This window comes from Cyprinodon variegatus, unplaced genomic scaffold (genome assembly GCF_000732505.1).
Source record: "Cyprinodon variegatus isolate N-32 unplaced genomic scaffold, C_variegatus-1.0 Scaffold1048, whole genome shotgun sequence".
In the NCBI taxonomy this organism is placed as follows: Eukaryota; Metazoa; Chordata; class Actinopteri; order Cyprinodontiformes; family Cyprinodontidae; genus Cyprinodon; species Cyprinodon variegatus.
The window spans coordinates 210,814-225,852 of record NW_015151501.1 but is presented as its reverse complement, the minus strand read 5'-3'; the positions used below and the strand labels follow the sequence as shown (position 1 = coordinate 225,852).

Below are 15,039 nucleotides of genomic sequence, written 5' to 3'. Positions count from 1 at the left end.
GAGGTGTGATGGGTTTAGTGTGACCTTAGTTTAACTCATGCTGACTGAATATATATATATATATATATATATATATATATATATATATATATATATATATATATATATATATATACGAGGCGTTGAATGCTGCAGGGGAAATTTGCCATCTTCAGAGAAAACAAATAGAATCTTGGGTAATCACAAAATAAGATTTAATAAGCTGAAAAGAGGGGAAAAAACAGTAATAGGAATAGGTAAAAGCACAAAGTCCCACCCTGTTACTATGTGACTGACAAGTGGTTTCAGCTTTTTGCATCTCTGTCTTATCACTGAGTCAACAGAGAATCTGTGAGATAGAGGCAGCATGTGGGAGAGGTTGTACCATGGATGATCATTGATTTGTGCAGCACAAGCGGCATTTTGTCTTAGAAATAAGGTAAGATACCCACATTCAATCAATAAAAACGTCCTGATTTGTTGTTACCAAGAATTATATCAGGCAGCTGAATTGGTGTTAAACCTGTCTGAACGGTAATGGCATTTATATCTTGTTTGCATTCTGACCTTTGAAATGTATTGTTTATAAGTAATGCCCTATGAAATTTATGAATTGGCATGTTTGATACCAACTTATATCATCCTTTTCATTTTTAGAGCCCTATTAATTATACGCATTTCTTTTCATTAGACATGTACGAGTTACAGAGTCCCCTTTTATGAAGGGTTTAAATTTGAATGCAGGCGAGAAGCACGCACTGTTGATTTCCATAATTACCTCTAGTAACCTAGTTTTATATGGGCTATGAATTATAGTTGGATGACCTATAAGAACTGAGAAGTGTCTATTGCTGCAAAAGCATAGTCATTCAAAAACTGTTTATGTTTGACATTGACTTTATGGTGTCCACCTAGTAAGGTAATTTCTGCTGCAAGCAGGATATAAAAAGGAGACATGAATTGCATTATAAAATGGTTTATTTCTTATACAATTATTTTAAGTCGTTCAACTACGAGATGTTGCATAACAATCAAAATGTATTTCTGGATTAGACTTTATTATGCGCCTGTATTTACAGTAATTTCCGATGTTCTTTCCCAACAGGACGTAACTGGACAACGTGCAGGGCCATATAAATCCCCATTATCATCTATCCGTGTTTCCCCTCCAAAACAATATCGCAATGACGTCGTCCGAAGTCATTTTTAATCTCACAAAGGATTGGACTGAAAGCATGGAGCACTGGCATCTTCACTTCTTTATCATCCCCAGCGTTGTCATCACTGTGTTCTCATTTATTGCAGACCCCGTTGTCCTGGTGTGCATTATTCTATCACGTCCTTTACGTAGAGAGACCCGTTACCTGTTGATGGCCAACACCCTGGCTGCAGACATTCTCTTCCTCAGCCTCAACCTGGTCACTTTGATTGGTAATGCTGTGAAGGCTAAAATACCCTGGCTCCTTTGTGAGCTTTTCACCGCCATCCTTGTCACAGCCTACAGCAGTGCCATCCTCACTGTGACTCTCATGGTGGTTGACACCTTTGCCGCAGTGCGCTGGCCTCTCCGTTACCATAACCTCCTCTCACCAACCCAGACCCACGGCATACTGGGCATGGTGTGGATCTTGTGCGCCATATACCCTTTCACGTTGATGATGATGATGCAGGATGAGAGTCCCCATGGGAAAGTACCTGTGTGTCTGGCTCTCATCTCCTTTGGTTTCTTTGAGGCCAAGGCTGTCGAGGGGATCTACATGTACTTCTTTGTTTCTGCACTGATCTGCAGCTTTATCATTCTCTACTGCTACATTCGCCTGTACATGGTGACAAGGACGCAGGGAATCTGGCACAGCCGCTTCTCTAGGGCTCGGGTCACAGTGCTGGTCCACGGAGTTCTTCTTCTGCTCTATTTTGCCCCTGGCTTTGTTTTTGCCCTGGAGCTCTTCATCTTTCCAAGGAAAAACATAAGTCAAGATCTTCGCGTCTGGATCAGTACAGTCAATGCTAATATCTTCATGCTGCTGCCTAGGGCACTTGCTCCTTACCTGTATGGTCTGAGGTACCGCGAGATTGCTGAAAGTCTCACACTTCTGCTACACTGGAGCAGGAGAAACCGGGAAAACACCTCATCATGAAGAGCTGCCTACTATGCAGACTAATGACCATGTGGTTTACGGCCTAGTTTTTGGGAACTTGTTGCCTAAAGGTCTGTTTTGATAAGGTTTGTTCAACTATAATGTTGAACTATTGTTTTTAAACATATCCCAATTAAACTTTTAATGCCTACATGATCAGATTAACAAAATATGTATGACAAATTGTTCATGTTCTAAGAATCCAGGTCATGGTCCCTGCTGCACCTGTACATTCTTTTGTTTGGCAATTTCTTTTGGCCATTAATGTTTCCTTTTAGTGCTGAAAATTTGTTTCTAAAATTTTCTGTCAATTTGTCACTCTTAAGTAATATATGGATGCTAAATGATCAAATGTTTTCGTAGACATAATTTCAAATCACTTATTTAATTCTCTAGTTCTAGATTAAGACTACAAAGAAAGTATACTACAGTTGATCACCCAAAGACAACTTGATCAACTTGTTTTAGAAATAAACCCGCAACTACTATAGCCTTCATTTCTTTTCAGTTAACTGAGAAAAGATTGTCTGTTGGTCCCTCGTGTTGAAGAAAGAGCTGAGCAAAAAGGCAAAGCTCTCGATTAACTTGGTCTATGTTCCTACCGTAACCTATGGTCATGAATTCTGGATCATTATGGAAAGAAAGATTCTGGTTACAAGCAGCAGAAAGTAGCCTTCTTCACTGGGTGGCTGGGTTCTCCCTTAGAGATAGGTTGAGGAGCTTGGTCATCCAGGAGAGCCGCTTCTCCACATGGAGAGGAGTTAGCTGCTGTGGCTCGGACATCCTTTTCAGATTCCCCCTAGACACCTCCCTCGGGTGCTGTTCCGGGTATGTCCTCCTAGGAGGAGGCCCAGGGGACGACCCAGGACACGCTGGAGGGTCTATGGGCTGGGAGCACCTAGATCCCCCCACAGAAGCAAGTATAGGGGTGTCCCAGAACAGGAATTTCTGGTAGTCTCTCAAATACTAGTTTTCAGTTTGATTTTTTTTTTTTAACCACTGAATTCTAAAAACTGCAAACAGCCTTATATCCAGAATAGTGGATATTCAACTAGTTTTTAACTTCTTCAGCGATAGATTTAAAGTGCAATGATATTTGACAAGCATGTCTCTTTCCACCTTGATGTCTCATCGGGTGTTTCCTGTTTAATCTATACCTTAGCTTTTAAATAATGTTTATGTCTGTCATGTTGCAGCCTTTCAACATCTTGTACCATCTTGAGCTTGTAGCTCCCTTTTTTGAATGAAAATTGTATTTTATTCTCGTCATTACCAGTTCATTTGCCTTTGTACCCGATATGAATTTGAATACAAGTATTTGAATGTCTAGAAACGTTACAGTTAGCACTGTTCCCTTGTAGTAAGAATGCCTAAGGTTGCATTCCTAGCTGAATTCCCTCCATGTGGGCTTTGAATAATCCCCCTCATTGGATCAAAGGTTCTTTCTTAATATTTCACCTTCCTTAACTAATAATTGCACACTGAATTTATTACGTGCTGCCTGTCGTTTAATTTCAAGCAAGAACACATCCTTGCAACCTGTAGTTTGTTAGTTTTGTGTATTTTATATTTAAGAACTTGTTTGTATTTATTTAGTATTTATTTGCCATGTTTGATTGCGATATTATTACCATGAATGTAAAATGTTCTGCCTAATGTGGTATGAAATCCTGTTAAACATGTTAAACAAGTTTACAGTTTCCTAACTGCATTAAAATAAACACTTAACTATGTTAGCTGTCTGAGCCTTGTTTGTCTAAAACATGGTGTGTAAATAGATCATCGGCATGGTGATTTATGGTCCCTGAAGAAGAGAGAATGGTGGCAATCTGTGTGTTTCAGCAACTCAACAGCAGAGGGACACATTTGTCTGTTTAACAGCTTTTCTGCTATTGCTTGCAACAAGAAAAGAGCAGAGGTGTTTTCTAAACCTTGGGCATATGACCTTTGTGCAGCACATTCTACAGGTGTTAACATTTGCCAGCATTTCTAGCTCTATCATTCTAATCCTTGATTGATTCAACAACAAAACTTAACCTATATTTGTTTTATTTGCAAAAACAACTTTAGTTTTCTCTATGTTGCTTTGTTAGGATCGGCAGGTGTTTCCTAATCTTGATTATTGCAACATGGACTTTTAGGGTTTCTTCAAAAAAAAAAAAAAAAGCAAACAAAAAAATGTACAATTTGGTCATTACCTATCATCCTAGTCCTATTTGAAGGTTTAGACTTAGACAGATTTATTTGTAATTTGTTTACACAAGTATACAAAGAAAAGACATTTCGTTTAGAACAGCTCTCTGGACAATTTCTTTTTTTTTTTAAAGTGCAGCTTTGGAAAAATAGTAATATATATATATATATATATATATATATATATATATATATATATATATATATATATAAAAGTAATATAAACATATGACTGAATTTACAGTTCTAACATTTCAGTTTTTTTCTGTTAGGTTTTCAAGTTTGCTCGTTGAAAGTGGAGGGTTATCTGGTGTAAACCTATAAAAACAGTATTTTGCAACATTAGCAGGAAGTTATGACATCCTTTGTTTCAACTAAGTTCCTCCTTCCTTGTCACCGCTTATATGCTTTATAACTATGTTATTACTCAAAAAACATGTTTTAGTTTTAGGTCGTTTAAAACTACGAAGCGGCTAACGATCAACTACACTTTTACATAATAACTGCTTAAATGGCTCATAAATCGTTTGTTGTATTTAATTCTTTCCTTCAACCTGTTTTGTTATGACTTTTTTCCTCCGGTATAGTTGGCGTTTGTTTGCAAACAAAGGGAAGCCACGTGGAGAACTGGTGCCTCACGGGGTCCGTAGTTTTCTTGTCCAAAACATCTCTGTTTAAAAAAGGACGCAAAGACTGCATTACCCAGAATGCATCACTAGAAACTGCGTAGGTCCTGTGGAACGTTTTTTTTTTTTCTCTTGACAAGCAGATGTAGCCTATATAAAGGGTTCTGTTTACAACAGAATCAGGTAGTTGAGAGTCTTTGTTTTAGTATTTAGTATCACGTCAGGATGTCCCGTTTGTGTCATATTTTGGCGTATTTTTCATAACAGTTCGATTAAATATATCATATAAGAAGGGGCGAACTTTTCAACAGTTTTTTTTTTTTCTAATATTTTTTTTCCCCCTTTGTTTTTCCTTTACTCATAACAGAAGACATAGGCCGCATCTGGAAGCTTCTGTTAAAGGTAAAAAACACTTTTTTTCTATTTGCACAGATTTAATAGGCTTATTTCTTATTAAAATCTATATTTATTTAACAAGAATTTAGCTAACTTTTTTTTTGTGTTAGTCGGGCGCGAGGCATGTTGGCTTTGTTTAACCGCCAGTTTGCTCAACCGTCCGCGCAGCTGCACTCACTTAAGTTAATTAGCAGTAATAACATATTATATCATTTTTATAGAGAAAAGTTATGCATTTTACATACTTATATTTCCAAATACAAACTTTAACAGAGGTATGAATTCAGTTTGTTTAAGTATGAGATACCAGGTTTATTTTAGGTCAGTGTTTCTATATATGAAATGTTTTCTTTGTTTCCTTTGAGGTATAGCGCATTAACAAAGCAAATGTCAGACGCCTCCTGGCTAAACCTGTCCTGTAATGTGTCTGACTACAGAGGCCTGCTGCTGCTGCGCTGCTGGCAAATAAGACACGTGAATGGGTTGAGTCTAACAAGTTAAAAATAACAAAGAGATAAATTACCTCACTGGAAGTAAAGCCTGTCTTCTTGTTAAATCTAAAAGAGGTGCTTTAGCCGTAGGCATTTTTTTTTAGATTGAGATTATTTCTTCTAAATTAATTTCTCTTTTGCAAATAAAACTACGTGTTCTTGGCTGTGAAACCTTTGTTATGTAATACTATTTCTATATTAGAAAAAAGACAACAAAAGGTTACATATAAAAGAAAACAAGATGCAAAATACAATTATCTACAAAATGTTACCGGAAAGAAACAGTCTGCATTAATTAAATATTTCCTGATAGCATCCCTCTTCAGTTTCTTTCAGCACAAACTTGACTGACATGTAAATTGGCCTCTAACCGTTTTTTTTCTTGCCTCTGCCTCTTTGTCATCCTCATTCTCTTCCCAGAAATTGTGCTCCAGGCCACAACTGTTTTGTAGAGGTGTTGAGCACGCCATAGAAAGCTAGGTGTGTTTATGGCGCTCACATTTGCCTCTTAAAAACCTTGCTTTTTATGTGAGATTAAAGCTGTTTTTTTGTTTCCCTAAATAAATAATGGAATTATAAGTAAGTTCAGTTTATTTCTTAAGCACCACTTTACTCTAAATGTGGGGTTGGATGCAAGAGATTGCCCTGCAATAAGAGGGTTGTCGGTTCAAGCCCCGGCTCTGGCTTTCAGTGTTGTTGTGTCCTTGGGCAAGACACTTTACCTGCTTTGCCTACTGATGGTGGCCCGGTGGCACCAGTGTACAGCAGCCTCGCTTCTGTCAGTGAGCCCCAGGGAAGCTGTGGCTACAATGTAGTTTGCCACCATGAATGAGTGAATGACTGATTGTAGTGTAAAGCACATCTTATAGCACTGTATGGAAATAACAAGTCCCAATTCATATCCAGAAATGACTTCAAGACTATTATATCTTATTAAATAGACAGATTGAAATTAAATTTCAGTCTTTGTTGATGATCACAATGCAGTTGGGTCAAATTTAGTTTCTAATGTGTCGTGGTAAAAAAGTTCGCTTTTGTTGACTCTTCATTCTTCAATCCATTCCCTGATTAATACCAACATGGATACTTTATATAAGCATTTTTTTTTATGCTGTGCTAATTTAATCATTTTAGATCACCCATAAGTTTAAGGAGCGTGTCTGGTAAAGGTGGTAGCCATGGTGTTGATTTTGGGAAGAAGAGTAAACAACATCAACTCAGGCACCAAAGAGTCGCCGGTTGTCAAACGCAAGGTACTGCATTTTCTAAATATAAATATGTTTTGTCTAAACCATAATTTTCTGTCATATTTATGAATCTATTTTTGTTTTCTCAAGGTAATGCCAGTTGAATACAAAATAGGCGATATCTTTGACTTCTGCTCTGGTGCATCACATTCAGAGGAGATTCTTAAGGTGTTCAATGAGTTTCGTGACTGCCGCCTTTTTACTGATGTGATCATCAGTGTGCAGGGACGCGAGTTTCCCTGCCACCGTGCTGTTCTTTGTGCCTGCTCCTCCTACTTCAAAGCCATGTTCTGCAATGATCACCGTGAGAGCCGAGAAATGCTAGTTGAAATCAACGGGATTGTGGCCGAAGCGATGGAGTCCTTCCTCAACTATGTTTACACTGGCCGGGCCAGGATCACCACTGAGAATGTCCAGTCCCTCTTTGAAACCGCCAACCTCTTCCAGATCACTACACTTAGGGATGCTTGTGCAAAGTTCCTGGAAGACCAGCTGGACCCATGCAACTGTCTTGGCATCCAACGCTTTGCAGATGCTCACTCTCTCAAGCAGCTTGCCAGCCAATGCAAGACTTACGCGCTGGCCAACTTCACAGAGGTGTCACACCATGAGGAGTTCCTTGACCTACGCCTTGAAGAGCTGAAAGACTATATTTGCAGAGAAGACCTGTCTGTCAGTAAGGAGGAGATGGTGTTTGAGGCAGTTATGAGATGGGTGTACCACAATGTGGAACTGAGACGACCCATGCTGAAGAGTTTGCTGCAGCACGTTCGGTTGCCCCTGCTTCACCCCAATTACTTCGTCCAGACAGTGGAGGGAGACGAGCTCATCCAGAATGCTCCAGAATGCTACCAGCTTCTCCACGAGGCTAGGCGCTACCATGTCCTTGGAAATGAAATGATGTCACCCAGAACCCGCCCACGCAGGTAACGAAAAATCTTTGTATCCTTTGGTATGAGGAAGGTGCAGGGAACTTGGATATGAATGCCTATGGAAGTAATGACTTCTAATGAGTAATATTTCCAGAGAAATAAGATCTTGATTGATCTCATCTGTCAGTCATTTGTTTTTGTTTCTTTTTCTTTTTTGTTTTTTTTCTTCGCTATTTCAGCGTGAAGAAAAGTTTCTTCTAAACTCGTTGCTCTCAGCTGCCAATGTGTTGTTGTAGCTGCTTGTCACAGAGACACAGACAGGGTGTTATTGTGCTGGAGAGAGAAGAAGTGTGGCATTCCCTTGGCTTTGTTTTGTAGCTCTGTCTTGAAATGTAAATGATAGATGGAGGCAAGGCATGTTCAAACATAGACAGCTGTTTAAAAAAAACATTATGATGCAAGAACTAGCAATCAAATGAAAATATCGAGTCTTGTTTTTCTACCATTGTCAAAGCTCACACGTTTTTTCCTTACGTTCCTGTTTGTTCACCGTTCATAGATTTCCCAAAGTTTCATTTATTACTGATGGTTCATCTGTTTGTTGCTGGAAGGGTGTCCAGTTGGACTCACTAATACAGGACAAAGGATAGAGCTAACTAAACGCGATATTTAAAAACAAGAGCATATGGTGGGCTACCTTACATAATGAGCAGTGCAGCTGCATTGGTAATTTGAACTCTGTGAATTGTCAAAACTGGGACTGGTGCCAGCTGTCAGTTATTAAGGCTGAGCAACATGAATTTCAGGTGTTTTGTCATTATCCAGACTGGGTTGTTCATAGCAGCAAACCAGTTAGGCAGTTGGTCCCTTTCTTTATTGTCTTGCCTAGAGGGCCAAATGGGGATCAAAACAGATGCTTGTTTTTTTTGGCTTTGTGTGGATACCAGAGCCTTTCCTTTCTTCAGAGCTGGCAGATGTATAATTGATCTGTTGCACACACACAGATGTAGCTTATGCTTTTTAGACGTATAGACCACTGGCGGCTGGTCAATAGAGGGCGCCAGGGCACCCCACCACCCAATGACCTTGATTAAGACATTAAAAAAACAACAAAAAATGTAATTATAAAATTACAATATTTCGAATTATATTTATATATTTTTTACGTGTGCAAGATAAATATTTAATCTTTAATGAAAAGTTAAACTGTTTTGTTTGTCGTCATATCGGTGACGTATTTCCGCCCTGGGGCACAAAAATCTTTGGCCATAGACTCTCTTTAAAAGTTGTACACGAGCAGTAGCTCCTCTGCAATGTAAAAGGATAGGAGAGCTCGGGGCGCAGGAGAGCTGCGCCCTATTCTGACAGGAACCGTCGTCACAGTAGTACTGCGGCTGATTGACAGGTTGGAACTGAACTCCCTTAAATCAAACTTACCAAGATAAGCTGGAGGTGAAAGTGTTTGGAACTGATCAGTTGAACATTAAAATTAATCAGTAGTCTTAAAGACAGATGGAGACGGTTCACTTTTTCCAGGACCTGGTTTAGCTACATTACTCGGCTAACTGCATTAAGCAAGACTAATGCTTGATTCTGCTTTCCCTGCCTTTCAACTGTCCCTTTTTCAAACATAGGGATCTGACCCAGCATGGATAAAGGCAGCTATAACTGATTTAAAGCACATTTTAGAAAAGGCAAAGAGGAATGAACAATCTGGGATTCACATGGGAAAATAATATAACATAGTGTTCTTTTTCTAGATGTTTGTTAATTTGCATAATTGCTCTTAAATAAACACTCAGAAAATAAATAGTTTTATATATTAAAAAAATATTAAGCTGATTAATAGCTTTTCTATTAAGCTGGTAAATCTTTTTTAAGTTTGTAACACACTATTGGACCTTGCAGAACACAGATTTGCCTTCACAAAGCCTCAGAAGGGCAAGATTTATGTACAAAAAGTACATGTACCTGTACATGAAATTGTGTTTTTGTTTTATAATGTGTTTTTATAATGTTTTTTGTTGTTGGCATTTATATGAATATACTGGTGTGATAACTTAGTATACCTTTGATTGGTTTTTGGTCTATTTTGAATGTAAAGATCCCCCTGGAGAAAACTCCACCAGCCGCCACTGGTATAGACAATTAAAAGCTTAATCCTCTCAACACCGGCCAATGTTGGATTTGCTCTCTCCCACATGCATAGCTGTAGTTTTGTGTATTTGTCAGTTTAAGTTTTTTTTCTTCCCCATAATGAGCTAAATTTTGCTTTGAAGATGTGCTCAAGGGGAAGATGGCAAATAATCCCTGCTAAGCATACTTCTTCAATTAGAAATCGTGATTCTAACATGTTATAAGGAAAAAGTTGATGTTGTCTTTTGTATAATTATACAGCTGTAACACTTTTTTAATCAATACTTTTATGTCTAACTTAACCTACTGTCCTCTACTCAGGTCAACTGGCTTCTCAGAGGTGATTGTTGTGGTTGGGGGTTGTGAGCGAGTGGGGGGCTTCAACCTGCCCTACAATGATTGCTATGATCCAGTAACAGGAGAATGGAAGTCGCTCTCAAAACTGCCTGAGTTCACCAAGTCAGAGTACGCCGTCTGTGCCTTGCGCAATGACATCTTAGTGTCTGGTGAGAACATGCTGTGTTTTTGTTTTATTAGTTGTATTTTATCAAGTCTTTAAATCACGTATAACCAAAGTGGGAAGGCATCAGTTCTGGAGTCCTACAGGGTTTCCTTATTTTTCTTATTTTCCTAGCTTAGCTTAACCTTTTGCCATTGTTGTATGCTGGTGAGGATTCTGAGTCATCCAGGTCAAAGTCATTTCAAAAAAGTTTTTAAAAAGTAAAAAAAAAAACACTTGACTTTGTTTTCCAAGTTTGAAGATGTTTTGCTTCCTATCCATCAATTCAAAAATATCTGGCTTAGAGTTGAGTCCCAGGCTTTTATTTTTTGCTATTGTTATTAACCTGAAAGTTTGACCTGGAGTGGCTAAGAATTTCCTGGTAGAAATAAATAACAATGAAAATATTAACAATGATTTTTGTGACTCTGACAAGGCTGATATCCTGTCTAAGTTGATGCATTGTAGTAGATATTAGCTTGATATTTCGTCTCTTCTTTACTACTTTTTTGAGTGTGTTTAACTGCTAAATATTTACCTCTTATAATACCTCTTCTTTTATTTGTTTGGCTCCACTTCTTTCTCTTATATCACTAAAAAAAGGACACCCTGCACTGATAGTTTGTATGTGCAAAATATAAGCAAGCTGAGTGGTACAAGAAAAGGGGAATTACATTGTTGTAATTACTTATTAACAAAGTTTTCACTTACTCAGCAATTTGTCAAACAGAAAGAATTTTTAATTACAGGTAATTTAGGAAGGTCTTTACCTTTTTTTCCTGTTTTTTTTTTTTTTTTTTTTTTTTTTGGTAAGTAAGTAGTAAGGTAAACCTCATAACATACATAAAAGGACAATGTTACTCTAAAACTATATCTATACATCCTTAAGGCTTTGCTTTTTCACCATCCAGTGTTTTTAATGTTGGCAGGAAAGCTAATGGTCAGTTCTGCCCTCTGTCATTTTTACCCCCTAACAGTTTCAGCTGTGCAGGAAAAGCTGAAAACATCTGGAGCTCTTTAGGCCTAGTGCTAGGAGACGCTTTTATTTGTCAGCTCAATCTTCCTGTTGGTTAACTATTTAGTTTATCTCCCTTTTAGCTGCATCCACAGAGTCTTGTGTTCAGAGAGTTCTAGATACACTTTCCTGCTCTTCAGATTGTACAGTGAATAGTTTTTAAACAAAAGAGAATCCTAAATATCACAGCTCTAAAGACTTCCTGGTAACAGCTGGGTTTCCTAAATTAAATGTGTGCCAAAAGAGCTTAAACCTCCTCTGAGGGGAAAAATAGGGACTTGGATTATGTAAGACATGTCTATGACCTGCTTTGTTTTTTTCAAATTAAATCCAAATATAATCGTCATCTCAGCTCAAATAACTGAAGTTTTACTTTAGAATTGCAATGTGGACAGTGGTGCAGTTTTTTATGTTTGTATAACTATTTTAAGAAAACTGAGTAATGGAAATGGTTGGGAGTTTATGAGTACTGTTTGTGCTTACACATTCTGTGAAAAAGTTATTCAACATTACAGCTAAAAGAAAGTTTTTTAGCATAAGAAAATGGAGAGAAAATGAGAGGAAATAAGGAAAAGTGTCCCTCTAAGCAAAGAGTGTGCTGGAATCTGTCCATGTGCCAAGTCCTCACATGTGAGCTATAAATCTGTTCTCAGACTGCTTGAAAACATACAGTGCTCCTCCCCCAAAGTTTTATGACTGACACGCACGTTACATATACATAACTTGTTTATAGTCCTAAGATTCTCGCTGCCCCACTTTTTTTTCTCGGTGGTATGATTGTGTTGATTGTGTTTGGTGTAGTTTTCCCCTTTGTCCTTTATACTTCTATTTACATTTGTGTACGTTCCTCCTTCCTCTATGTCTTTCCCTTTTCTCACAGGAAACGGGTACAAATGCAGTCCCTAATCCATAACCCAGCACAGCTGCAGCCTGTGGGCTTAATCTTTGTTTGGCTCAGTTGCAGATACAAGCTGTTGTTTTTTTTTTTTTTTTCCTGTCCATTGACAGGAAGCGTGCCAACTTACAGATAAAAGGCCATTAAAGCGAATAAGTGTAATATAAGAGCATTTTTTTCTGCTATCCAAAGGTACACATAAGCTTGCCTCATGTATAGTTACAAATTACAGCCAATTACTGGCATAAAAGCAGAGTATAAGTTAATGTTTTGATTATTACATTGGGACATCTATCAGTCAAAGGTTTGACGTGTTTTTTAAAAATACCTTGCTAAATTCCTTTCTCTATTTTAAGTCACTCAGCAACCATTAACATATTTCATCCTAAAAAATCAACAACATAGCCTCAAGGCTAGCAGACTGTCTGGCACTTTTATTATCAGGAACATTACTAAATAGGCACATGCTGCAACTATCTTTCCTTCCTGTGTCTCTATCTGTGACTTTGCCTTCCGGGTCATTTTGAATCACTGACTACTATTTGAAATTGATGATCACATAAACAATTAGTGTAAAATTTGGTGGCAAACACTTTCAAAGCGTGATAGGGCAAACAAGAATTGGAAAATACCATTTTGAGGAAAATGTACTTGTTCTAACCATACCCACCCATCTAGTGTTTTTGTAAATGTTCTATATGATACAATTATTGCTTTGTTAAGATTTTATTTTTATTGAATACCTGCTGTGACATCTCTTTTTAGACTAGTGAGGGCTCTTTGTGGTTTACCATTAAAATGACAATAGTTTTGTTAATATAAAACATAAAGATACATAAAAGATAACTTCAAACCCGGCTTAAAATGATAGAAGGTGTTGAAAATATCTAATGTTTCGGTAGAACCCTATGTTTATACTAAATGCTGCCTCCCTATTGAGAGGCCACAGCCACATGTCTGAACTTGTTGAAAGCAAACCTAGTGACGTAGTGACTTTGTTATCAACATTGATTTTTATTTTTATTTATTTTGAGTTTTTTTATTTATTTTTTTACTTTCTTTAGGGTTAAAAATTATGACAGTTTTAAATGGGCTCTATCTAATTATATTACACTGAATTGAAAATTGTCTCACTGTTTTAGTAGTCAGCTGATGAATCTGGGTGAAAATATTCATGTCCTTTTTTCTTTGTGCTGGAGGCCAATATGTTGAATAATACATGGCCCTTGGTAAGCTTTGCAGGTGTATTTGTATTAGTGGTTTGCCTCTTTGTGTTCCTGCTCTTCTTTTCGCACAATCTTGTCACATTTGTATCAAAAGTGTTTTGTTGTGCCTACAGGAGGCCGGATTAACAGCAGGGATGTGTGGCTGTATAACTCCCAGCTCAACCTTTGGATCAAAGTGGCTTCTCTTGTCAAAGGCCGCTGGAGACACAAGATGGGTGTCCTGCTTGGCAAGGTAAATAAAACATGAAGCTCACGTGTCGGTGTAAGATTTTCAACTCTTTTCTTTTTTATTACAGCTTGATATTTTGGCTGTAGCTTGCACCACAGTGGTACCTAGCATGTGGCCGACTGGTTTCCTAGTTGCACAATCCCACATGCACTGCAAGGGATTATTTGCGTGAGATACAACAACTTTAACTACTCCAATGGGGCTTTTAGGTATACCCAGGAAGCAGAACATGATATTAAGTGTCTGTATGTGGATGTTAGGCTTTTGTTTACACAACATCAAAGACAACATGTTTTTGCATGCAACTCATCTGGATGGCAGTAAGATTTGGCATATGCACCAAATAGTACAGTAATTAGATGTTATGGAGAGGCTGCAGTCCTTGTTTACACAGAAGCCAGTAAAGCATTCTTCAGAGGAATCGTAGTGGGGGGCAGAGTTTCACCATACTTACTTCTCACCTGTTGTGATTCATGTTACTCCAGTGGGCTTTAGGAATTCGGAAGAACTTGCTAAGCTAAAAGAGTATGAGGATGTCCGACCGAATAATTCAGCTGCTTTCGTTTCCTAAGTTTTAAAGATAAGTTGCATGCTTAACATGCTGGTTTCTTCCAGGCTTTTCTGTAAAAGTGGTGACTAAAACATCCATCAGCAGTGGCACAAAGGAAGCTGTTCTTTTGAGGAACTTGGTTTTCCTTTAGGATGAAGGTTGCGCATCACAGATAGAATATGTTTAGAATGAAGTTCCTGTATGAACTAATTCTCACACCTTTGGAACTTTTTGAATCAAACAAGCTTGATTTTCCTGTCCTCTTGCAATTTTTTTTCCTCAACCATGCACCGTCATGTTAGGAAATTAAATGTTCTAGGTTTTGCATGTGGCAAATCTGCGTGTTTACATAATGTTCAGAAAATATTAATGGCATCCTGTCTCAGATATTTAAAATGGTTCAACTGAGGGTTAACATGAACTTAGATGTAAACTAATTAAGATAGATTTTAAGATGAAAGAAAGAAAGAAAGAAAGAAAGAAAGAAAGAAAGAAAGAAAGAAAGAAAGAAAGAAAGAAAGAAAGAAAGAAAGAAAGAAAGAAAGAA

At 37.8% G+C, this 15,039-nt stretch overlaps 2 protein-coding genes across 3 annotated transcripts in view; both read left to right on the top strand.

Moving 5' to 3' along the window:
- Positions 1-1,018: 1,018 nt before the first annotated feature.
- LOC107101055 (probable G-protein coupled receptor 148) lies at positions 1,019-2,282 on the top strand. Its single transcript, XM_015399811.1, has one exon. The coding sequence runs from the start codon at positions 1,164-1,166 to the stop codon at positions 2,115-2,117; it is 954 nt and encodes a 317-aa protein (XP_015255297.1). The 5' UTR covers positions 1,019-1,163; the 3' UTR covers positions 2,118-2,282.
- A 2,794-nt stretch (positions 2,283-5,076) lies between these two features.
- klhl24 (kelch like family member 24) overlaps positions 5,077-15,039 on the top strand; it is a 19,269-nt gene continuing 9,306 nt past the window's right edge. The window contains exons 1-6 of one of the 2 annotated variants that reach the window (XM_015399813.1): positions 5,077-5,338; positions 6,244-6,303; positions 6,958-7,076; positions 7,161-7,996; positions 10,400-10,584; positions 13,827-13,945. In XM_015399813.1, the coding sequence (XP_015255299.1) occupies positions 7,002-7,076; positions 7,161-7,996; positions 10,400-10,584; positions 13,827-13,945 (1,215 nt within the window). In that variant the 5' untranslated portion in view covers positions 5,077-5,338; positions 6,244-6,303; positions 6,958-7,001. The remainder of the gene's footprint in view (positions 5,339-6,243; positions 6,304-6,957; positions 7,077-7,160; positions 7,997-10,399; positions 10,585-13,826; positions 13,946-15,039) is intronic. The other variant, XM_015399812.1, reaches the window with a different exon arrangement.